At 52.0% G+C, this 23707-nt stretch overlaps 1 protein-coding gene across 15 annotated transcripts in view; it reads left to right on the top strand.

The window, feature by feature from the left end:
- Positions 1-23707, top strand: part of PXN (paxillin) — a 45029-nt gene that overhangs the window by 8875 nt on the left and 12447 nt on the right. For 2 of the 15 annotated variants that reach the window (XM_060121952.1, XM_060121955.1), the window contains exon 1: positions 18371-18541. The exons of 1 other annotated variant lie outside the window; for it this stretch is intronic. In XM_060121952.1, the coding sequence (XP_059977935.1) occupies positions 18424-18541 (118 nt within the window). In that variant the 5' untranslated portion in view covers positions 18371-18423. Of the gene's footprint in view, positions 1-18369; positions 18542-23707 lie in introns of those variants that run through there. 12 more of the 15 variants (XM_060121957.1, XM_060121958.1, XM_060121960.1 and 9 more) reach the window with 9 other exon arrangements.

The following is a 23707-nucleotide window of genomic DNA, read 5'->3' on the forward strand; positions in this document are numbered from 1 at the left end:
ACCACTGCGCCACCAGGGAAGCCCCATTTCTGCAACATTTTAAGGTTTAGGAAACATGTTCACGTGCTTCATCATTGTTGATGATTCTGACAACAGCCCTTTGGAGTATGTGGTAGCTTCCTCCATTTTACAGATGAGGAAGCTAAACTGCAGCTCAGGGCACATAGAAAGGGTCACACCCAGTGTCACCACAGATAATGTAGTAAAAACTTGATCTTAGGTCTTTGAGTGCCCAACCCCCTTCTCTTTTTCGTTCTTCATGTTGGAAACCTTAACGCAGAGATGGGAATTTGCAGGTTGGATTTGGCCTGCAGACCCGTGTTACTTGGCCTGCGTGGTATTTAAAAATATTCCGGGGCTTCCCTGGTGGTGCAGTGGTTGAGAGTCCGCCTGCCGATGCAGGGGACACGGGTTCGTGTCCCGGTCTGGGAAGATCCCACATGCCGTGGAGCGGCTGGGCCCGTGAGCCATGGCCGCTGAGCCTGCGCGTCCAGAGCCTGTGCTCTGCAACAGGAGAGGCCACAGCAGTGAGAGGCCCACGTACCACAAAAAAAACCCAAAAAACAAACAAAACAAAACAAAACAAAACAAAAATTCCGAATTAGTTGCCAGTATTTAAAGTATCAGGAGATTGCACCCAAAAATCCGTATGTTCTTTCTTTCGAAAAATCAAAGTCGGCTACACTGGACGCCCATCCTTCATGGCACTGGTTTGTTGAATTCGACAGCTCCCGCCCTTGCATCGGCCCTCTCTGTTGCCTGCAGCGGGCCCACTTTGGAAGGTTCTAAAAATGCTTTCTTTCTGCCCTGCATTTACGGCAAACACACAGTTGCCAAGTCTAGGGGGCTTCTTGAACTGCATTCTCTGAGTTAGATTTGACTTCTGACCACTCCAAGCACTTAGCTCTGCCCGAAGTCTGGACCCTTGTCCATGTTGCAGAAAATAGCCTCCTGACCTGTCCGTCTCCTTTCACTCTCAGCCCTTAAGGTCTCAGCTGCAGTCACCTTCTTGAGAAGGTTTTTTTTCCGGTTAAAACTAGCCAACCTCTTGACCCTCCCGCTTCACTGTAACTTCACAGATCTGTGTACACTGGGCTTTTTTCCTTTTGTCTCCCCCTCTGCCCTGTAAGCCCATTGAAGACAGGGATCTTACCTGCTGTTCAAGTGTCTCTAACCTCCGAGTATGGCTTGGTTCTCTCTGCAGTTGCTTAATAAATATTTGAAGGTGGCTGATGATTAAATGAGTATGAACTGCAGACACCCATCATGATGCTGAACCTCCAGCAAACTACTTCCTCCGTTGGAGAATCTGAGCCAGAAACCCTCTGGGTTCCAGGCAGGTGGGGAGGCAGCGTAGTGCCACAGAAAGAACACAGGCTCGCCTATCAGCCCCTCCTCTCCTGGGTATGTATCCGTGCTGCCACTTGCCAACTGTGTGACCTTGACAGGTCACCTTATACCCTGAGCCTCAGCCCTCTCATCTGTGAAACAGGCGCATTTCCTGAAATGCTATAAAGTACTCAATAAACGGTAACGATTATCATTATTATTCCCTGGAATAATCTAGACATTGCTCTGGGGGGGGGGTTGGCTTTCTCTGTCACCTTTCCACCTGACAACTCTGCTGCCTGTGTCTGCTGTGGCCTTGGTGGCGGGCATTTAGAGCACATGTACCTGGATGGCCATTTAGCTGGGCCTGGGGGAGGATTCTGAGCTCTGTTAGCTCCCCGGAGAATGTGATTTGGGACCCTTCGTGTCCCTGTGGGGTGAGGACGAGTGTTTGGGGCTCTGCTCTGCAGGTGAAATAGTCATGTTCTGGTGCTGGTGGTGTTAAGTTGGATTTTGATTGTGTGACATCTCGCTTCCCCTGAGCCTCTTCCGTGGCTTTGAGGAGGAAGCGGTGGAGGAGGACGTTGTTTGGTGGCTTGGTTTATACTGATTGCTCATCTAAGACTAAAATTTGAGAGCGGCCAGAGAGCTGCTCTTGGATCAGTGCAGGGCTTCTCCCAGAACTCGCAGGCCTTCCTCTGGCCAAGGCAAGCTGTAAAGGATGGTCTGTGACATCTACAAAACCTCCCAGGATGGGTCTAGGCCAGTGAGGTTCCTAGTAGCAGTAGAACAAGGGAGAGTTTGGTTTTCTGGGCCGTGAACTGTGGCTTTTGTCAGCTGAGTGGACCCAGTACCTAGACTGCCCCCTGTCTGCCTCTGTACCCATTTAGGGGCAGCCGATCTGTTGGGTCAGTCCCAGACCCCATTCTGGTTTGAAGTGGTTCAGAGAGTCGTGGCCAGGCTTTTCCTTGCTCTCTGTTTCCAGGAATATTCCTCTTCCTTGGGTGGAAATGGGAGTGTCCCACAGCCTGCACTTGGTTTCCTCCGGATTTACCATTTGCCCCGTGGACTCCCTCCGGACTCTGCTGACCGACTGGGGTGGGTTCTCATCACTGGTGAGCTGCAGGACAGCCGCATGGGGCTGGCTCCTCTGGGGCGGGGATGAAGGAGCGGACACGGCGCCTGGCACACTACACTCGTGCCTCGTCGGAGACCTGACCTGGTTCCCTCCTGGGCTCGCTTGGTTACATGCTGCCCATCTTGGAAAGTCCTATGTCCTCACAAGTGGATGTGTGGTTTCCTCACCGTCCTTAGGAGCGTCAGCCTAGCTGCATCTTTGGGGTGAGGGAGCTGTTGAGATAGCTCGGTGGCCTTGTTTCCTCCCTGTCTGAACCCCTCAGATGGTCTCTTCTGCCCTGTCCTAAAATTTCCAAGAATTCCCGCCTCTTCTCTGTCTTTGGAGAGCCGCACTGGAAGTCTTTTTGCCTGGTCTGCTGAGGCAGCCACGCCAGAAACAAGCTGGGGAAGAAGAGGAGTGTCACCTGGAGGTGGTTGTCATGCTTCCTGTGGTCACTTGTGATTATCTGTTCCAAAACATCCTGTTTTCACCCTTAGTGCAGCAGGAATTCTGACCTGGAGACAGCTATTATCTGCCTGATCTTGGACAGAGGCATGGGGCCAGGGGTGTCACAGCTCATCTGCCCCGGGGGACCCTGGGCTTGCTGGTTGCTGGCTGTTGATGGCATTGCCGGTAGCAGCTCCTTTCCTCGTCACTGGCTTGGGCTTCATCCCGGCTCTGCCCATTCTCTTCTCCCTGCTTCTACTGCCTGTGAGATTTTTCCTCCAAATGTTCTGTTGCGTGTGACCAGTCAGCCCTGTGGTTCTCTGTGGTTCTGGACTTCAGTCTTTCTTAGAAGAGGCCTTAGGATGTCACCCACTCCTGTGGTTGGGGTCTCTGCCGATCACCTCTTCAGTCAGAGCTGCTCACTTCATATCTGTTTATATATTGGGCTTCCACTGAAGACTGCAATTGCAAAAGGGGTTTTGTGGTTTTTCAAAAACTTGAAAATAAAAATGTAAAATCATTTGAAAATCACTTATGAGGTTCAACCCACCTGTTTTACAGAGGGACAAACTGAGACCCTCTGAGGAGACAGTACTTGCCTGGGACACTTCATAGCAGAACAAGCCTGTGCTTTTTTCCCTCTTTCTAGCCCTTCTTGGGAATATCCGGCTTCCTAGTTTTCTTCATTTCTAGAACCACGCACTTGCCACAGTGTATCCTCAAGCCTTGTTTTCTTCTAGAGACCTTTCTCATGCCATTTTTTTGTTTTTGTTTTTGTTTTTGTGGTACGCGGGCCTCTCACTGTTGTGGCCTCTCCCATTGCGGAGCACAGCCTCCGGACGCGCAGGCTCAGCAGCCATGGCTCACGGGCCCAGCCGCTCCGCGGCATGTGGGATCTTCCTGGACCAGGGCACGAACCCGTGTCCCCTGCATCTGCAGGCAGACTCTCAACCACTGCACCACCAGGGAAGCCCATCTCATGCCATTTTGTATCCAGTATTGTTACTTACTTTGTAAAAGTTTTTATGTCAAAGAAGATACATACCTATTGTAAAAACAAAAAAGAAAAAGGTACAGAGTGAAAGTCCTTCCTTCCTTCCCCCACCAGGGGTAACTGTAGTTAACAGTTTGCCGTGTATCTTACTCACTCATCTTCTACACATTTGTAAATACATAAGCATGCATGTGATATACATACCCTTCACTTTTTTTAAACTAAGATGAAATTCACATAACATAAAATTAGCCACTCTAAAGTATACGATTCAGTGGCATTTAGGACATTCACAATTTGTGCAACCATCACCTCTGTCTAGTTCGGAACATTTTCATCACCACCAAAGGAGTCCCTGTATCCGTTAAGCAGTCACTTCCCTTTACTCCCTCCCCATAATCCCTGGCAGCTACTAATCTGCTTTCTGTCTCAATGGATTTGCCTATTTTGGACATTTCGTAGAAGTGGAATGATACAATACCTGGCCTTTTGTGTAGAGTTTTTGTTTTTTGGGTTTTTTTTGTGGTACGCGGGCCTCTCACTGTTGTGGCCTCTTCCGTCGCGGAGCACAGGCTCCGGATGCACAGGCTCAGCGGCCATGGCTCACGGGCCTAGCCTCTCCATGGCATGTGGGATCTTCCCGGACCAGGGCACGAACCCGTGTCCCTGGCAGGCGGACTCTCAACCACTGCGCCACCAGGGAAGCCCCATACCTGGCCTTTTGTGATTGGCTTATTTCACTTAGCATAATGTTTTTGAGGTTCATTCATGTCATAGCATGTATCGGTACTTCATCCCTTTTTATGGCTGAATAATATTCCATTGTATAGATAGACCACATTTTGTTTACCCATTCATTTGTTGATGGACATTTGGGTTATTTCCAGAATTTGGCTATTGTGAATAGTGCTGCTATGAACATTCTCATTCAAGTATTTATCTGAATACCTGTTTTCAAATCTTTTACGTTTATATCCCTTCATTGTTTATTTTTCTCTCGTTTTTTTTTTAATTAATTGATTTATTTATTTATTTGGCTGCGCCGGGTCTTAGTTGCGGCATGTGGGATCTTTGTTGCCATGTGCAGGATCTTCCGTGTAGCATGTGGGATCTTCACAGGGGCATGTGGGTTCTTTAGTTGTGGCATGCCGTTTCCTTAGTTGCAGCACTTGGTTCTTTAGTTGCAGCACTTGGTTCTTTAGTTGCGGCATTCGAGATCTTTAGTTGTGGCATGTGGGCTCTTAGATGTGGTATGTGGGATCTAGTTCCCTGACCAGGGATCAAACCTGGGCCCCCTGCATTGGGAGCATGGGGTCTTAACCACTGGAACACCAGGGAAGTCCTTTCCTCTCTTTTTTTAATTCAAGTTTATTTACAATATTGTGTTAGTTTCAGGTGTACAGCATAGTGATTCAGTTTTTTGTTCTTTGGGGTTTCTTTTGCAGATTATATTCCAATATAGGTTATTACAAGATTTTGGGTATAATTCCCTGTGCTACACAGTAAATCCTTGTGCTTATCTATTTTATGTATAGTAGTTTTCCTCATTGTTTTTAAAGTTTATTTTACTATGTTGTTGTAAATGCCTATGAAAAGGACTAATTATATTCATGTTCCTTTTAATATTTAACTTTTCTTTAATACTGATTATCAGTGTTATACACATTCATTGCAGAAAACTTAAAAAGTACAGAGATGCACAAAGAAGGAAATAATGAAAACTCAGGGAGATAATCGTCCAGAGATAACCACAGTAACTGTTTTTATACATTTCTGTATAATCTCTTCAATGCATATGTATTTACATATTTGGGATACCAGTTGCCAGCATTAATATAACATTTACCCTGTGCCGGGCACAGATCTAAGTGCCTGACTTGCGTTACCATATATTTTTTTTCCTCACAACCACCCTGTGAAGTAGGTATTCTTATAGGTGCAGATGCTAAAGCATGAAGAGGGTAAGTGACTTGCCTGAAGTGAATCGCTGGTAAGTGGCTGAGCTGGGATTGGAATCTGGAGACTGCTGTAAGCCACTGTCCCATACAGCCCCCTTTGATTCCTGTAGACTGTTCTGATTCCCACTCAGAGATGCCACTGGGGAGGGAGGAGGTGAGGGAGACAGGCTGGTATGTGTGCATGTGTGTATTTCGTGTGTGTGTGTATCACAGTGTGCTTGGGAGTGTAGTGATTGAGGAAACGAATCAAACAGATGCATGGCAGGTGTGAACACTGCCCTCCCACCCAGATTTGTCAGGGAGTGAAAACCACTGGGAAGTATAGTGTCAGTTGGTATGTCTCTCTCCCCTCTGGGAGAGGTCTGTGGGCCCCGAAAAAAGAGAGGAGCCTTTCCTGCTCCTTGGTGTCCCCCAGCGACTTCTGCTTCAGCCCTCTGTGGGTTCTCTGTCCTGCTGCTCTACAACTTTCGGGTTATTTGATTATATCTTCCTTCGGCTTCCTTTTGAAAGTTTTTTTTTCTCAGTTACTGAGCTTTGTCAATTAGAGAGTTGAACTCTCCAGCTACGGTTGTGGATTTGTCTTTCTTTCCTTTCATTTCTGTCGATTTTAGCTTTATCTGGTTTGAAGCTCAGTTATTGGATGTGTATGACTTTAGGACTATTACATGTTCATGACGAATTGACTTCTTATCATTATGAAGTGTCTTTCTTTATCTCTAATAATATTCCTGTCTGGAAGTCCACATCGTCTGATTTTCACAGAACCACTCCAGCTTTCTTGATATTAGTGTGAGTGTGGTATATTTTTCTCCATCGTTTTATACCTATCAAACTGGTAGGAACTGTTTATCTGTGTCTTTATATTTAAAGTGTTTTTCTTAGACAGCTTATTTTGAATCTTGCATTTTTATCCAGTCTGACAATCTCTACCTTTTAATTGGAGTGTATAGACCTTCTAAGATTTAAAGTAATTATCAACACAATTGGGTGTAAGTTTACCATCTTGCCACTTGTTTTCTGTTTCTACCATTTGTTCTTTATTCTTTCTTCTTTTCCTGCCTTCTTTTGGATTCATGGTGTATCTTTTAAGATTCCATTTTATCTCCACTGTTGGCTTATTTGGCTATACTTCATTGGTTTATTTTTTTTTCACGGTTGCTGTATGGTTTACAGGTTTAACTTAACACAGTCTACCTTCAAATCATAAACCACTTCACATATAATGTAAGAACCTTACAACGGTACAGATATTCCCATTCTCCCCTCCCGTCTTTTGTGTTATTGTTGTCATAAATCTTACTTCTACTTATATTATAAAACCCACACTATGTTGCTAGGCTTTTACATTTACCCGCAAATTTACTATTTCTGGAACTCTTTGTTCCTTTGTAAAAAGGGCTTTTTTTAAGTCTGAAGAAATTAACAAAAATGTTTGCAAAACATTATTTTTTTCCCTTCCTCTCTCTTTCAGCTTCTCATCCAAAAACTTGTTGTCCTCTTTCTTTTCCTGGCGAGTTTCCCCTGCCTGTGGAGCTTCCCTCTGCATCGCTAATCCGTGCGTGCTTTTTGGCTGTCTCATCTGTGGCTTGGTGGTGATAATCAATGATGCTACCAGCTGCTTCAACTACAGAGCCCCATGGCTGGTGTTGCTAACACATTCCAGTGGTCCAGGGTTCAGAAAATCCACACATTCCAGCTCCCATCTCCTGCTCCTCTGCCCCACAGGGAGAGGTGTGACAGGATCCAATCTGCAGGATGCTGGGGCTGCATTTCTCCCTGTTCCTCCTTGCCCTCCTCCTCCCCCTCCAGGTCCAAGTGAAAGTGCCACCAGCCCCAGGGCCTGGCTGCCCGGGTACCAGATTCCCGCCAGCTGCCTCACTCTTGTGAGCCAACCCCCTTCCCTGACCTGCCCTCCCCCACCCACAGAGGAAGCCAGACAGGCCACACAGTGAGTTGAAACCTTATGTACCACCAGGGGCTGCTCTGCTCAGGCCACAAAGTCTTGTGCAGTGTTCCTTTGATTTTTTTTTTTTCTTTAAAGGGCAGGAGTGGTGCCGGTTGGAGAGGTAACTAGATCACAGTAGAGGGAAATTTCCTGGGATAGAAGAGGAGGGAGGGCTGGGGCCCTGTGCTTATGTGTTGCTCGCCCACATGGTGCTTGGCATGTACTGAGCGCTCACAGAAGCCCGGAATGGCATGGACTGCAGTGGTGAGCAGGTCTCAGCAACAGATGGGCTTGGTGGGGCTGGGCTCTGCTCGATGCAAGGAGGTAAAGATGGATGGAGACAGACTCCCTGCCCTTAATGAGCTGTCACAAGCTGGTGGGACAGAGGCACTCAGGCAGACAGTTCCTACTGGTTTGATATGTGCTGTCATAGGGGATGTGCACAGTGCTTTGGGAACTCAAAGGAAAGGGACCTGGAGCCCTGTGCCAGGAATGTGGTCAGGGAGGGCTTCCTGGAGGAAATGGTACCCTAGGCTGACTCTTTGATGTGTGCTTATTTTAACTGGAGTCTTGACATTTAGAAAAGCCCCACACTTTCATCCTTTATATAAATCATAAGGATTTCCATAATAAGATTTGGGAATCTCTTACAGAAAATGCTGTAAAACCTGTACATTGTGGTGTATCTGTCCCTAAATAAGTGTTGTCTTCTCCCTTTCAATGTTGCTATAAACAGTGTCACCCATGTAGCATATGTTTGACTTTCTTTTTTTTTTGGCCACACCATGCAGCATGAGGGATCTTAGTTCCCCAACCAGGGCTCGAACCCGTACCCCCTGCATCGGGAACGTGGAGTCCTAACCACTGGAGTGCCAGGGAAGTCCCCAAAGTACCTTAATTTATTTGTGTTTCCTCATTGTAAGCAGGCTTTTCTTCCTATCTGGATTTTTTTTTTTTGGATTTTTTTTGTGTATATGTGTTCTACCAATTAACTACTTTTGCAGTTTTAATCCTGTATTATTTCTCCTTTGTTTTGTGTAAAAGGAGAAAAATAAAAAAGCTGGAATCCCCGCCCCCTCCAAAATGTTTATTTTCCATAATAAGATTTGGAAATCTCTTACAGAAGAGACCCCCCCCAGCATAGAAACCACGTGTTCCTATTTATTTAGGTAGGTAGAACGGATGCTTTTTATACTCGTGTTGCAGAAAAGGAAACTGAACTGTGATGAGTCTCAAGGGATAAGAAAGGATTTAGCCTGGAAAAGAAGACAGGAGAGTGGACGGCACAGCATGTGCAAAGGCCTGGAGGGAGGAGGCTTTTGTGTGTATGTGCTAATAAGTTCATGGGCTCTGCTGTGGCACCGTGTGTTGTCCCAACAGGATCTTACAGACTCATCAAACTTAGCCTGAGCGACAAGGCCACGGACAGTCGCTAGCCTTTGTTTCCCCAGTGGATTGACCTTTTTGGGTGGCCTTGGTATGGCAGTTGAGGTGGGGCCAGCCTCTGGGGCTTCTGTTATCCTCCAGTTAGGTGTTGAGCTCTGTCAGTGCAAATTCTTCCCCGGCTCAGCTGCGGTGGAGCCCTGGGCCAGTTCTGAAGGGCATTTCCACAAGAGTTTGGGGCCTGAGATTGTGTCCTGGGCCCGCTGGCCCCAGTGGTGAGCCTGTATGCTTGTGTGACAGGAAGCACCTGGTTCCTGTGATAACACGCTTGACTTTACCCCTCTTCCGGAGGGGGGCTGTCAGGGGATGGGGGCAGCTTTGTATTTGGATTTCAGGGCTGGACTTGGGCACCGCGGGAGTGGGCTGAGGGAGGGGTGAGCACTCTGAGAATTCCAGAGCCGGCTACATGTAGTTCACAGCTTCCCCACACCCGGGCCAGAGCACACAGGAGTGGCAGCACTGTATCGTTCCCCAAACCTCTGCTTCCTGGGCCCCGGAGAGATTCAGAGGTGGCTTGGCCAGGGGAAAAGAAAGGTCCTTGGGCTTGGGTAGCCCCGTGGCTCTGCCTGTCCTGGATCGCTGCCCTTGTCACCCTGACTCTCCTGTGCGCCTTCTTCCCCGAGGCCCTGCTTCTCCTCCCACCTGCCCTATCTCATCTGGTGGATGTTCCGTCCTCCCGCAGGAAACAAACGTGGGAGGCATCCTGTACTCCTCTGTCTTCATAGCCACTCAATTACCAGGTCTCCTTGATTTCGCCTAGTTTTATTTAGAGCATTGTGACTCTGGGGCCGCCTCTGGTCAAGCCCCGCCTCCCTCCCCGCTCCCCTGCACACACTGATGTAAAACGCAAGCCTGGTCCTGTGTTCCCTCCCCCCCACGGTTTGCCCTTGTAAGTCCAGACTCCACAGCTCCTGCGCTCCTCTTCCCCCAAGCTGGGACTTGTGCTCTGAGCTCCAGCCCCCTCTGTCTGCCAGGCTGTGTCTCACCTCTGCCTCTGTTCCTTCCTGTGCCTGGAAAAAAACCTCTGCTCTCTCCCCCTGGCCCAGATTATGACAATCTTCCACTAGTTAGCGCTCTGTGGGGACAGACACTGTTTTGTTTTGTCACTTTTATTTGGCTGCGCCGTGTGGCATGAGGAATCTTAGTTCCCTGACCAGGGATTGAACCCATGCCCCTGCAGTGGAAGCATGGAGTCTTAACCACTGGACCACCAGGGGAGTCCCCAGACATTGTATTTTTGCCACCTCTGTGCCCAGCATGGTGTTTGTAGACACTATCGGGGCCACCGCGGGTAAAGGTGAGGCGGCACCCAGGGAGAGGGATGGAAGGACAGGAGGAGGCAGGTCCTGGGGAATTCCCCCATCCCTATGATGTCAGAGGCTGTTATCATACCCAGTCTACAGATGTAGGAAGTGAGCTCAAAGAGGTGCAGTGCCAGCAAGTGGCAGAGCTGGGACTTAGAAGTTTTCCAACTACAAAACCCACACTGCATTTCCTTGCAAACTCACGTACTTGTTGAGGCCGGTGGGTGTTGTGAATGGTTGGAGTGGGCCAAAAAGAAAGGGCGTTAGATTTCATGCTACAGCCAGTGGTGGCCCTGCAGGTAAGTAGACCCCTACTGGTAGCTCTTCTGACTGCTCCTGGGAAGCCAGACAATCTGGCTTTCATGTGAAATCTCTCAATTTATTAAGACTAACTCAGATTTCTTTTAAAAGCACAAACAGGGACCTCCACTGCAGGGGGCCAGGGGGTATGGGTTCGATCCCTGGTCGGGGAACTAAGATCCTGCAGCCAATAAAAAACCCACAAACACATCCAGGGAGTTGTGTGGTGGGATGCAGCCTGCAGGCCTAGGGCTGGTGGCATCTGCCATATTCTCTGTTGCCTCCTTTAACCCCCCTTCCCCGGGTCCTGCTGCCTCTAGAATCCCCTCTGGAAGAAGAATCAGAGTTCATTACTTGAAAGAGCTCTTGGAAGATTATCTGGGTCAACCCTTAGCCATGTGTGGTTCCTATTTCACCAGAAGGGTAGGTAGGCGTGGGCAAGTAAGGAACTGTAAAATCTGCCCTCGCCGGGAGTCTGTGCTCCTGGCCTGAGTGGCTGGGCTCAGCCCCACCCCCAGTGGCTGCTGGCACTTCCTGCTGTCGGCCACTGCACACTGAACTGCCCTTGGCTCTAAGGGTGGCACCACCCCTGGGATCTTCCCTCAGAGGACCTGGACGCCAGGCCAGAGCACCATGGCTGCGCTTTGAGCCTGGATTTTGAAGTTTGTCCCTCTCACGTGGAAACAGGAGTCTTTGTTCACAGCCAGTGAGACTTGACTCCTCTCGTCCCAGCTCCTACCTCAACTACGTGTGGGCTAGGACAGTGGAGTGGGGGGACCAGGCACCCCCCCCCCCGCCCCCGACTCCCTGCAAGGGACGGTGCCCACGGAGGGAGACCTCACAGTTCGGGGTACAACAGGGAGGGGGTGGATGGGGACAGAGACTTGCACTTTTTTTTTTAAGTTTTATTTTTTTATTGAAGTATAGTTGCTTTACAATGTTTCAGGTGTATAGCAAAGTGCTTCAGTTATATATATCTTCTTTTTCAGATTCTTTTCCATTATAGGTTATTATAAGATATTGAATATAGTTCCCTGTGCTGTACAGTGTGTCCTTGTTTATCTCTTTTATATAGTGTGGATCTGTTAATCCCAAGTTTATCCTCCCCTGCTTTCTCCTCTGGTAACCATAAGGAGACTTGCACTTTTTTTTTTAAATAAATAAATACATTTATTTATTTATTTATTTATTTATTTATTTATGGCTGTGTTGGGTCTTCGTTGCTGCATGTGGGCTTTCTTCAATTGTGAGGGGGGGCTTGGGGGGGTACCGCTCTTGCCATCTGTCCTAGCTCTGCTGGGTTGGATTCCCGAGAGCCCCAGATGTCTCCTCCAATAAAACCCAAAGTAGGGCTGAGGTGGATACTTCCCCCACCACCCTGGCCAATCTCCTGATGTAACCAGCTGGGCATGGTGGAGGGAGGCCAGCCATGCCAAGCCAAGCTGAGCCCTGGGACCTTTTCTGCCACGTGAGCCCCGGGGCACAGACCACCCTGTTCGGTTCTTCTGTGAGGCTTGGCATCTGCTTGGCTCTCTGCTTCAGTTCTGGGGCTGGTAGGCTTCTAGGTGACGGACTACAGGGGCTTATTTTGGTTCTCTTCCCACCCCATCCTCCTCCTCTGTACCTTGATGTCCCTACATGTGAGCCCTGCCAGCGAGACTGACAGTCCTTGGATGCTTTTACGTTCAGGCAGGTCTTTCCCTCCTTTTTTTCTCTTGTGGTTTCCCAGTGTGACTCTTGTTAGCCAAAGTCGTGAGGACTGTGGCCTCCATCTGCTCCCTCCCTGTCCAGGAAGAGGCCGAATTCCCAGTGCAGAGAGTCAGCAAGGATATGGGCTTCCAGAGAAATTTGTCTTGACCGCCTCAGGAAATGGCTGGAAGCATCTCTCCTTTGTAGATCAGCGACACCATCCCACCAGGGCCTGTGTGGGGAGCTTGGGAAGGACTGGGCCAAGACTTGGGGCTCCTCCCTTACTCAGGAGGTACCAACAGTCAGTCAGGCAGCCCGAGAATTTTGTCTTGCCCCAAACCAAGCAGATGGCTTCCAAACTTGTGAAACTGGGAAGACCAGGGCTGGATGGCATAGATACTTCTAGGGAAGTGAAAGTGTAATTGAGGGTCAACTGGGGGCCACTGGCCCTGGCTCTTTCTTGCCCCCTCTGCCCCTTCTCTGCTCTTGACTATCTCAGATAGTGGTTCCAACTGTGTTCTGCAGTGTCATACCCTCCAGATGATACTCGTGACAGATAAGGATCATGAGCTGCCCATCCTTCTTCTGGAGGGCGCTGCCTGGGGTTCTGAGCACCTTCCAGCTCTTTCTGTCCCTCAGGAAAGCATATTGGAACACATGTGGGTGGGCTGACAGGCATGAACCCATTTAAGCTTATTTTCAAACAGCGAAAGCAGGGCTTCCCTGGTGGTGCAGTGGTTGAGAGTCCGCCTGCCGATGCAGGGGACACGGGTTCGTGCCCCGGTCCGGGAGGATCCCACATGCCACGGAGCGGCTGGGCCCGTGAGCCATGGCCGCTGAGCCTGCGCGTCCGGAACCTGTGCTCCGCAACGGGAGAGGCCACAACAGTGAGAGGCCCGCATAACACACACACGCACACACGCACGCACGCACGCACGCGCGTGCGCGCAGGCGCACACAACAGCGAAAGCAAATAAATAGCAGATGTCCATACTTTATGATCCTTAGCTAAGGACAGGTGGTGGCACACCTCAGGCTGATTGATCGTACGAGAGATTCTTTGTCCCTCCCTCAGTTGGCTGTTTGGTGCCTTCAGTGGAGCCTTGACTGCCAGTCTGTCTCCTGATGATTCTCTTGCCACCTCTGCCTGATTCTGGTGGAGGCTGGGGAGCCACTGTGCCCCAGAACGATGGCCCAGGCTCCTCAATCTGTGCAGATAAGAAGAGGGCGGAGGTCAGCGCCTGGGGCAGCCCCATCTTGCATCATGCTGTTTGGATGGGCAACAGGGTGGAAAACACTTTTGCAAGTAGACCTACCAGGCAGCAAGTTAGCCTAGAACATGGAGCTCCCCGTGCCACCACTAGGGGCTCATCTGTGGCACAGGGCCCTGCCTGAGGGGCAAAGACAGGAAGGGAGGCCCAGAGCAAGGGCCCCAACAGAGGCCAGGGTGGAGGGGCACCCCAGTGGCCAGCCTTCTTGGACTGCTCGAGGGGCTCTGGAGACTGGTGCTTTGGAAACGGAGAGTGTGGAGAGTGGTGACTGGCAGAATGAGGGACAGCTGCTGACAGCGATGTTCCTCTCCCAGTGGGGTGTCATGGAAAGAACATGGGTGAGCTCTGCAGTCAGGCAGAGCTGTCCTCGTCGGGGTGGGGAACTCTGCCAGGCTGCAGAGCGTACTCATCAGACATCTCTGAGCCTCTTTGTCCTGATGTATAAAATGGGGTTGTGAGGCCTGCACGTTTCTCCCCGTGCCCCCTTGTCTGAGCTTCTTTCTGGTCACGCGGCCCTGTCTTTACGTTCCTCTGTGGCACTCTGCAGGGCTCGGAGCCTCAGTGGCAGGAGCAAAGGCTGCTCTGCCCTGGGCTTGCTCTGGGAGGTCAGAGACTGAGCTCCTTCTATTGCCGAGATGCCAGGTTCAATGCCACAGAGCTCTCAGACTGCAGTGACTTCCCAGCAGGTGGCAGAGCTGGCATGGGGCTGGGGGGTGTTGGAGCCCTGTATCTTCTCGCTCTCGCCTCTGTCCTTGCTAGGGAGTGAGTTGGAGGCTTCTGGGCTCAGCTGATGTTCTCTGAGGAGGACTTGGAATGAACCCAAGGAACAGAGGGATGAGGTCAGTGGTTTGCTCAGCAAGGAGGCCCAAGTTAGTGACAGACCTGTCACAGCTCCCAAGATTCCTGGCCGCAGTCCCTGGCTCCGCCTCCTCCCCCTCCCATCCTTAGGGAGATGAAAGTCAGCAATGATGCCATGATGCGATGATGTGGGTTTCTTTCCCCTAGTGTCTCCTTGTGTCACAGCGGGAGGCCTGGGAGGCTCTCCCCAGCCATGGTGGTTTTCGCACACTTTTTCATTGATTACTCACCCTGTGCTCTATGAGCTATCTGAGTAACTAAAGCCCAGAATTGCCACCCAGGCTGGTGAGTGGTGTGGATTTGAACCTGTCCCCCTCTCTACTTGAAGGCCCGTTCTTTCCACTCGGCCACGCTGCCATGCAGGCTGGGATGCCAGGAGGGGTATAGAGAGAGCTATGTGATTGTCCCAGCTCCCAATGTCACATGGGAAGACAGATCTATGGTATGGACAGGATGGCTTTGTGGGGCTGTTTAAATGTCACCTAAGCCCCCATGTGCATGTACAAAAAAGGTCTCTCTGAAGCCTCAGTTCTTATCTTACAATTCATTTGCATTTTGCACCTGACTCCATAAAGTAGCCTTTTAATTTAAGGCAGTGATTTCAATTTCTTGCTTCTGAGTCAGTTTTTTTTTTTTTTTTTTTTTTTTTGCTTCTGAGTCAGTTTGATCCTCAGAAGGTGTTCTGGGTTTACCTGTGCCCCTGGCCTCCACGCTCCCCTTGGGGGTGTGGATATCCCTGTAGATGATGGGGGTGGGAGGTATGTTCAGTGCTGTGAATAAAGGCACTTTGCTGGGGAAAGGGAAGAGGGGGCCCAATTTGGCCAGCAAGGCAGGTTGCAGTGAGCGGGCCGAGAAGGTAAAGGCCAGTCGGGGCTGTATTCTGAGATGCTCAAGACCAGAATGCCAACCCCAGGGGTTCCGATCTCGTTCTGTAGGCAGAGAGGGTCATGGTGGCTTGAGTATTCTGACTCTCTTTGGCTTGGCAAACGTCCAGTCACTGTCCGAGAGGCTCATGAGGGTATTCGCGCTGTGGATCTAGCAAGGGGGGAGGAGGTTCCTGCCCTCAGAGGGCAAGCGGTCTAGTGGACGCGCACAGAAGGGGTGAGGTTTCAAGTTCACACTGCTGTCGTCTGCTGCAAGGGTTAGAATGGGGGAGCGCAGGGCAGGCGCTGCCGGCGAGTTCGAGAAGGGGCCGAGTGTGGATTCGGATGCCGGTCTAAGTTGTTGGCTTCCTGTGACAGAAAGGGAGGCAAGTAAAGGGGAGAGGCCCCGTGAAGGAAGAACGGATGGTACTTGGTGACAGTGACATGTGGGGAGCTGGAAGAGGTCCGCAGGATATCACAGGTGCTGTAGGAGAACCGGGGAAGGCCGGCAAGAGAGAGTGCGGTCAGGAAATGGCCTAGCTGCCGGAGATGGGGAAGAACGGACCTGTCCTGTGGCCACCGTGAGCCGTGTTCATTAGTCAGAGCTTGACTGGTCAAGAGGGGGTAAGTAGTGCTATGAAATCCAGAAACATCGGGAAAAGACTACAGCTCATTCCTGGAACAGGCCAACTTTTGAACTTTCTGTTTGGGTCTCTGTAGGGCGGATGACTCACTTCTAAGCCCCTCCTAACCTCTGTTGATGATTAGCAGGGGTGAGAGGCCCCCGGAGCCGCCCTGCTCTGCAACAGACTGACTTGCCACAAAGCCCAGATTGCAGGAATGGATTGGGTGGATTTGGAATAGCTGAGAAAAATTCCAGCCCCTGAGCCGCCTGGGTTCAATGCTGTCTATCTTGTATGTAAATCCACGTTTTACCCTTTGAAGGAACCCGCGGGGTGGGCCTGGAGTTGGACCCTAGACACGACCTTAAAAAAGTCCAGAGTCTCTGGGTGACCCGAGGAGGTGATGAAATCTGACCAATGAAATGCGTCCACTGGGTTCTGGGCCCTCTGGAGGAGGGTGGGGCCCGCTGATCCCGGACCCAGAGATGAGTTATTTACAACAGAAATGAGACTCCGCTGTCCAGTCAGCCTGGACCTGCTGCTGGGCCCATCTTGGGGGAGTGGAGGTGTGCAAAGTATACCTGGGCGGCTTCTCCCACCTGTTGCTGCTTAACCTGCTGGAGCCCCATCAGATGGGGAAGCCGCCGTGGCCCAGGGCCTGGTCACTGGGGGGTCCTGTGTGGGTGCCCAGTGCAGATGGGGCCTGGCACAGTTGGGCTTCTGCCTGGAGCTCGGAGTGACCTCTGGAGTTGCCTTTCCGCCTTTATTCTCTCGTGTCTCTGGTTACCTGTGCTCTGTGACCTTGGGCGCCAGCCAGGCACCCAGTGAAGAGAGCCAACCTGCCTACACACTCACGTTGTGTCAGCCCCTGCAAGGAAGGGCAGACAGGAAACCGCCCTACTAAGGCATGTGGGAAGCCCAGGCAAGAAACGCCTCCTCCAGAGGGCCGCCTCCCACCTCTCGGAGCAGCAGCTTGGAAGACTCCTGGCCGTCTCCCCTGGTTTCCTTTGTGTCACCCCCAGCCCACACTTCCTTCAGGGCTGAGAGTAAAATTGCAGTTCCTGTTGAGTGAGGCATGAGTCAGCGAAGGAGAATGGTGGCTGCTCTTCATAACCTCCAGGCACTGCTATTAAATATTTAAATGACACTCCAGTATCGATTGTTTCTCCTCCAACCCCTTAGGGAGAGCAGTTCGCTGTCTGGGATTCAGATAATAGCAGTATCTTGGATTTAGACAAACTCCGAAGAGCTCCAGAAAGGTTCTGTGTAAATTTCACCCAAAATTACGTTATCTCCTCCTCAGAGCTTGCTATCAGGCATGGGAACAAATTGGGTTCTGCCCGTTTTACAGCTAGAGAAGATGCCCGACCCGATGACAGGCACCCAGCAGGCTGGGCCTGGAATCACAGCATCCTGGCACTGGCAACTTTCTCTGTTCATGGCTCCTTCCCCATCTTCCTCGTCCTCACAGTCCCGCTGTCATTCAGCCATTCATTCTACCTGCAGGGAATATGGCATCAAGCAAGATAGACAGGGCCCCTTAATTCTTGGAGAGGAGGCAGTCGGTTGACAAGAACCCAAACTGGCAGGGGAGGCCCTTCAGGAGATTGAGTTCCTAGTCGGTGTCCAGGCCCTGGGTCCCCGGGCTGGGTAGTACAGAGCAGATCTGGCCTAAATTGTAGATTGGCCCTTACTGGTCACAGATCTGTCTTTCCTCCCAGGACAGTTATCAGGATAAATATACCCAGCTCCCCATTCCTGGGGAGTTACTCACCATGTAAAAGTGCCCTGCTGCCCTGGATTAGATTACCTCTGCTCTAACTGCTCATGTGCTCAGGGCTGGGGGAGGGGGAGACACGCCTTCTCGTCCTGCTCTCCTTCCTAATCTGGAAGAGTCTCAGCAAAGGGGCCGAGATGAGACCATCCCCGTAGAGGGGAGCCGGTCCTGCTGTTTACACAGCTCCTTCCTTAGGAAGGGCCGAGCCCCGCTCACTGCTTATGTACTGAGCTTGGGCAGCTGTAAGGAGGCTGGGCAGCTTCTGCTCTGACACTTGAGGCCACCAAGCCTGCGCAGGTGGTCAGCAGGGGGGCCGAAACCTCTCTTGCCCACAGTTCTGAACCCAGCAAGGTAGGCAGGCTGAAAGGCTGGGTTTCTCCAGGTCCGGTGGGGAAGGGACTCACCAAACTGCTGCTGTCTCTGTTAGAGTCTGGGTCTCACCATAAATGGAGGGAATGGACAGTTGGCCCTGGCCTGGGAAGGCCTTGTGCAATGGCAGTCCCTTATGGCTGTGCTGGAGCTCTCAGGGCAGTGTTTGCTACACCTTCCTTCTGCTTCTCAGCTCCCAAGGAAACACCTGCCTGAGCTGCGAAAGCTGAGTTACATTGGCCTGCAGAAAGAAGGTGGGTGAGCTGAGCCTTGTTCTTATTGTGGGCCTCTTCTAGGCTAGGTATCAAGAATATAAGGCATGTCATGCTGGGGTCTTCCTGGTGGCCAAAGGACCCCACCTCTTTTAGATTGGCCTAGCGCTGGTGTGGCAGGGGAGCCTGTGAACTCTGGGATGGGATGATGCCCCACATGTACCTGCCCCATCATGAAGATCTGCTGGGCAGGCTTCTCCATGGTGACTTTGTTTTCCCCAGAATGGTGCCCCTAACTGATGATCTAGGATTGCAACATCCTTTGCCTTCAGGATGTTGAAGCGCTTTTCTCCTTCCCCTCCAGGGCTAACCATCTCTCTGGGAGGGAACTCCATCTACTGAGCATGTGCTCTATTCCAGGGACTGTGCTAAAGCAGGCACTTTATATCCACTCTCTCATGTAATCCTTACTCCTGTGAGTAAGGTGGTGGAATTCCCATTGGACGGACAGGAAAACCGAGGTACGAGAGCAGTTAAGCAGCTGGACGAGCAGCTTGGCCACAGAGCAGTTTGTGTGACTCAGAATTCCCCTGTGTGAGTTCTAACATCTCGTGTCCTCAGAGCCTGGGAGGGAGAATGAAATCGCTCTGGTAACCGCCCCCCCCCCCCCCCCCCCGCCACATTTGAGGATCCTGGATGGCCCTTTATCTCACTCTCTTTGGCGTCCATCCAGCTCTAGGTCTCCGATCTTGATAGTCTTTATCACATACTAAGAAGTTGCCGGGCTTGGGTAGGAGGAAGCCAGGCTTGTGAAAGAGGCTTGACTTGTCTTTATACTCCAGTTGGGGGTGGAGGTGGAGGTGGTTAGTTGAGTCTCTTTAACTTATTATTGGGCGCCGTGTGTCTGTGGGTCAACCCAGGCCCCCAAGCCTCAGTCTGGCGGAGATCCCCTATGTTGGGGATGTGAGGGGGCCTGGGGCTCCCTCCGTCCTGGGCGCTTGAGCTGGTCTGGGAATATGAGGGGAGCAGCTGCAGCATTTGCCCTGGAATGCAGCCCAACTGGCCCCCGAGTCTCCTCCCTCCCAGCGCAGAGAGCCTGGGCACCTGAGTCTTAACCCCCTCAGGGCTGCAGAGCCAGCGGCTACCCCCCACCCCCGACCCTGTCCTCAGGATTGTGCTCGGCTGGCCGATGGTTGCTGGGGCCCAGGGAAGGGCCTTTCACCTTGTCCTGGCCCCGTGCGCTGTGCCCACCCACCCGCTTGCTCCTGGGCAGCCTCTCAGTGGAAGCCACAACCCCTCTGAGTGGCTGCTTAGGTGCAGCCGCTGGGCACTAGAAGCTAGGGCATGTGTCTGTCTCTTGTGTCACTCTTGAGTCACGCCTTCAGATGATGTGTGCTGCAGGCAAGGCCCAGAGGCTTGGCCCCCCCCCCTCTGGCGTCGTTGTGCGCCTCCTCACAGCCTGCTCCGTCCCTCCAGCTCAGTCAGGCATTCCCTGGCACTGAAACTTTCCCGGTGCACCCATGGCCGGCTGGGGCTCCCGGGTCTTCCCCGGCTCTAAAATTCCGTGATTGCGCGAGGTTACCTTCGGTTACTCCCTGTGGCGGAGAGCCGACGGGCCAATAGCTCCCTCTGGCGGGCAGCGGAGGACGGTCTGCACCCCTTCGCTGCCAGGGCGCAACAAGCTGGTTGCCTCTGGTAGACTGGAAACTTTGCATTAACTCCCCCATTCCCAGTTTCGAAAGGAGAACTCTCCCTCTCCACACATACACTGGATAGGCTCCCAGAGACCTGGGCTTTCCCTCTTCTTGGATGGAAGTGACAGAGCCTGCATCCGCTGGTCTGGAGAGGCAAAACGCCTGCAGAATCTAGGGTGATTTCCTCCAGCAAGGGGCTGGGAAGCCCCGGAGAGAGCTCTTTCCCCAGGGTGACTAGGGTGGTCCTAGTTGCTCTGACTTGTTCCGGTGGTCTCAGGCCTGGACCCAGAAGCTTAGTGGAGCGACGCTGAGGAAGTCTGAGGCCTTCCTTAGGCTGAATGAGTGAGCCCTGACTGCTTACTGCTTCTGTGTGTATGGAAGCCATCCTCCAAACATGTGGGAGAGAGGGTGTGTTCCAGCGGCACCATTTTCTCTGACACCTTCTTCGGGGTATGTGTAGAAGGAATCCTGAGCCTGCCCCTAGGGTATTCAGAGCTGGCACCAGGCAGTAACTGTAGCTGAAAACTGGGGACCTTCCCCCCACCCCCGCCCCCACTGTGGACTGCAAGTGGACTCTATCTGCCACCTCTGTTCACTCAGGCCGGGGAGGAGTTTGCTGAGCTTGCAAGGAGACTTTGGCCCATCACCATTTTGCAGCCTTTGGGGAGATAGCAGGCCTCGGCACCCATAGGAATCCAAAGTAGAGGCCAGCGAGTACTCCTCTGTGCCTCCTGTATTCCTGGCTCTCCCCTGAGGCGCTTGTGAGGGGTTTGGTGGGACAGTGGCACCAAGTCCTGTCTATCACGGAGCAAAGACCAAGGATGGAGAGAGAGGAGGAAGCTACACCGCAGAACCGGTGGCTGTGCACGTCCTAACTCTCACTCAGACACAAGTTTGGACAGTGGTGTGCCTCCGCTCTCTGACATCCACAAATGTTTCACTCTGTTTTTGGGGTGTTTTAAAAAAGATTTATTATTTATTTTATTCATTTTTGGCTGTGTCGGATCTTAGTTGAGGCATGCGGGATCTTTCGTTGCGGCGCGCGGGCTTCTCTCTAGTTGCGGCACGTGGGTTTTCTCTCTCTAGTTGTGGCGCGCAGACTCCAGGGCACGTGGGCTCTGTAGTTTGCGGCACGCGGGCTCTCTAGTTGAGGCGCACAAACTGAGTAGTTGTGGCACGTGGGCTTAATTGCCCCGCGGCATGTGGGATCTTAGTTCCCTGACCAGGGATTGAACCCACGTCCCCTGCATTGTAAGGTGGATTCTCTACCACTGGACCACCAGGGAAGTCCCCAAATGTTTTCCTTTGAATGTTACTTTATTACTTTGCTTTTGCTTTTCTCTTCAAGGTTGCCCTTTTCTTGTCTTGCCCAGATCGTGCCCATAGAGGACTTAGGAGAAGTCAGCACTTTGCAACCCAACCTGACCTCCTTGGAGGAAAATCTTTTTCTGAATTTCACAAAGCACCTGAGGTGTGGTGTTTGCAGCTTCCCATGTACTATAGCATCTGCTATCCCATATAAAGCTCACGCCAGTGCTGTGAGGTGGGGAGCTAAGTGATTTGCTCTGTGGCTGTGGGTAGTGTAGATAGAGGAGCTGGGACTGAACTCAGGTCTGGCTTGACTCCACAGATCTTTTTTCTCCATCCCCCAGGACTGGTCCTTTTGACCAACAGATGTATCTGTGTTGAAAAGAGCCTGTTTAAATCATAAACCAGAATCCATCCGTGAACCAATAAGCCAGGCTTGCAGTCAGGTCATGAGTGAGGTGGGAGAAGGTGTTTGGTGCAGAGGCTGGTGGTGTCCCTGGCTCAGAAGGTTTGACAAGGAAGCTTAACCATCTGTCTTCTATTGAGTGGAGCCCGAGAGACCCGAGTTCAGGTCCCAGCGGTGTCACTTCAGCCAGCTCAGGCAGTGTGGCATGTGCCTCTGCCTCTCTGAACCTCAGTTTTGCCATCTGTGCTAGTGGTATCGTGAGGAGAAAGAGAGGTGACACAGGTGAAACTCCTGGCATGTGGTGGGCATTCAGGCATGGCAGCTGCCCTTGTTACCCCTACTGGACTTGCACTTGTTGGGGGCTGGCTCTGCCCATGATGGAGAAGGAGGGACCCCACCCCTCCTGCTGGCTTGGGCCCAGAGGAAGCCAGGACGCCTTGTGAAGCCAAGGCAGCAGGTGTGGCTGTGGAGAGGCCACTGGGATTGGCCCTGGACACTGGTTCCTTTTCCACTGTTACCTAGACACACAGACTCCCTCTAGTTCCGGTTTGCTAGAGATAGGAAGTCAGACTTCTTCCAAAGGACCTGGAGGAGTCGGGGGCTGCAGGAACTGACCTTCCTTGGAAGTCAGAGACATCCCAGGCCTTGGAACGAGCTTCTGATCAGCTGGGTAGGAGCCTGGGGTAGGTGCTGCCAGCCTTGGGGATAGGACATCAGGGCACGTAGCTGGGAGGTGTGGGCCCACAGACCCAGGCCCTGGGTGAGGCCCTTGCTTCTTTCTTACTTCCTTTGAGCAGGGGTGGGGTTGGGGACAGGGCCACCAGGAAGGATCAGACTGGCAGCTCTCGGAGCTTGGGCCCCGTCATTCAGGAAGTTGTACTGTTTAAATCTGGCACCATCTTGTGATCACAGCAGCCTCTTGCAGGGCAGATTTTTGGGGTTTGGGGCCTCTGAGGAGTCAGTCCTGTCACTTACCGGCTTTGTTATTTGGGGCCAGTCCCACCACCTCTTGAAGCCGGTTTCCCTGTCTGTAAAGGGAGGGTGAGAATTCCAACTTCATGGGGTATTAGGAGGATTAACTGAGACCACGTATGCAACGTGCCCAACACAGTGCCTGTTACTAGTAAACGGCCATGATCCAGCCATTGCTTTCTGGTGATTATTATCACAAGGGCCAGGGACCGAGTTCCCCCACTGCAGCAGGCCAGCAGTGGGGGGAGAGTGAACTAGTCGGTGACACAGCAGGAACGAGGGCATGGCATGTGGGGCCAGGCTGTGGGGCTGTTGAGGGTCCCAGGAGGGCAGGATCAGCAGCTCCTGCCCCCACCCCTCCAGCTATACCCTTCTTGTCTGGGGACTGGGGAGATGCAGGGCCCCCTGCGGGCTGCCTAGTGCCAGGGTAATGGAAGCTTGCACTTGAGGGCTGATTCGGCTCCCTTGCTGCTGTTAAAAGCAGAATAGTGGGGCCCTGGAGCCTCTGGGGCCAGGCTGCTTGCCAGGCTTCCGCAGAAACAGCCTACAGAGCAGTCCTGCCCCTCTCTGCTGACGGGGGCGGGGGGTGGGGGCGGGAACGCTGCACCAGCCTTGTCCCTCACACTTCTCACAGCAGCCCCGAGGCTCTCAGGAGGAGCTTGGAGCCTGAGGTTAGACTTCTACCTGGTCAGGAGGGCAGGTATCACCCCAGGGGCCCCCCCAGGCTGGGGGCTGAGCGGGCTTAAGCTCTTGGAAATTAAGTGGGACCTGGCAGTGCCCAGGCCCCTCCCCGTGACGTGGGGCCCCTCCCACCCATTCTCTCCGCCT

This window comes from Lagenorhynchus albirostris, chromosome 14, assembly GCF_949774975.1.
Source record: "Lagenorhynchus albirostris chromosome 14, mLagAlb1.1, whole genome shotgun sequence".
Taxonomy (NCBI): Eukaryota; Metazoa; Chordata; class Mammalia; order Artiodactyla; family Delphinidae; genus Lagenorhynchus; species Lagenorhynchus albirostris.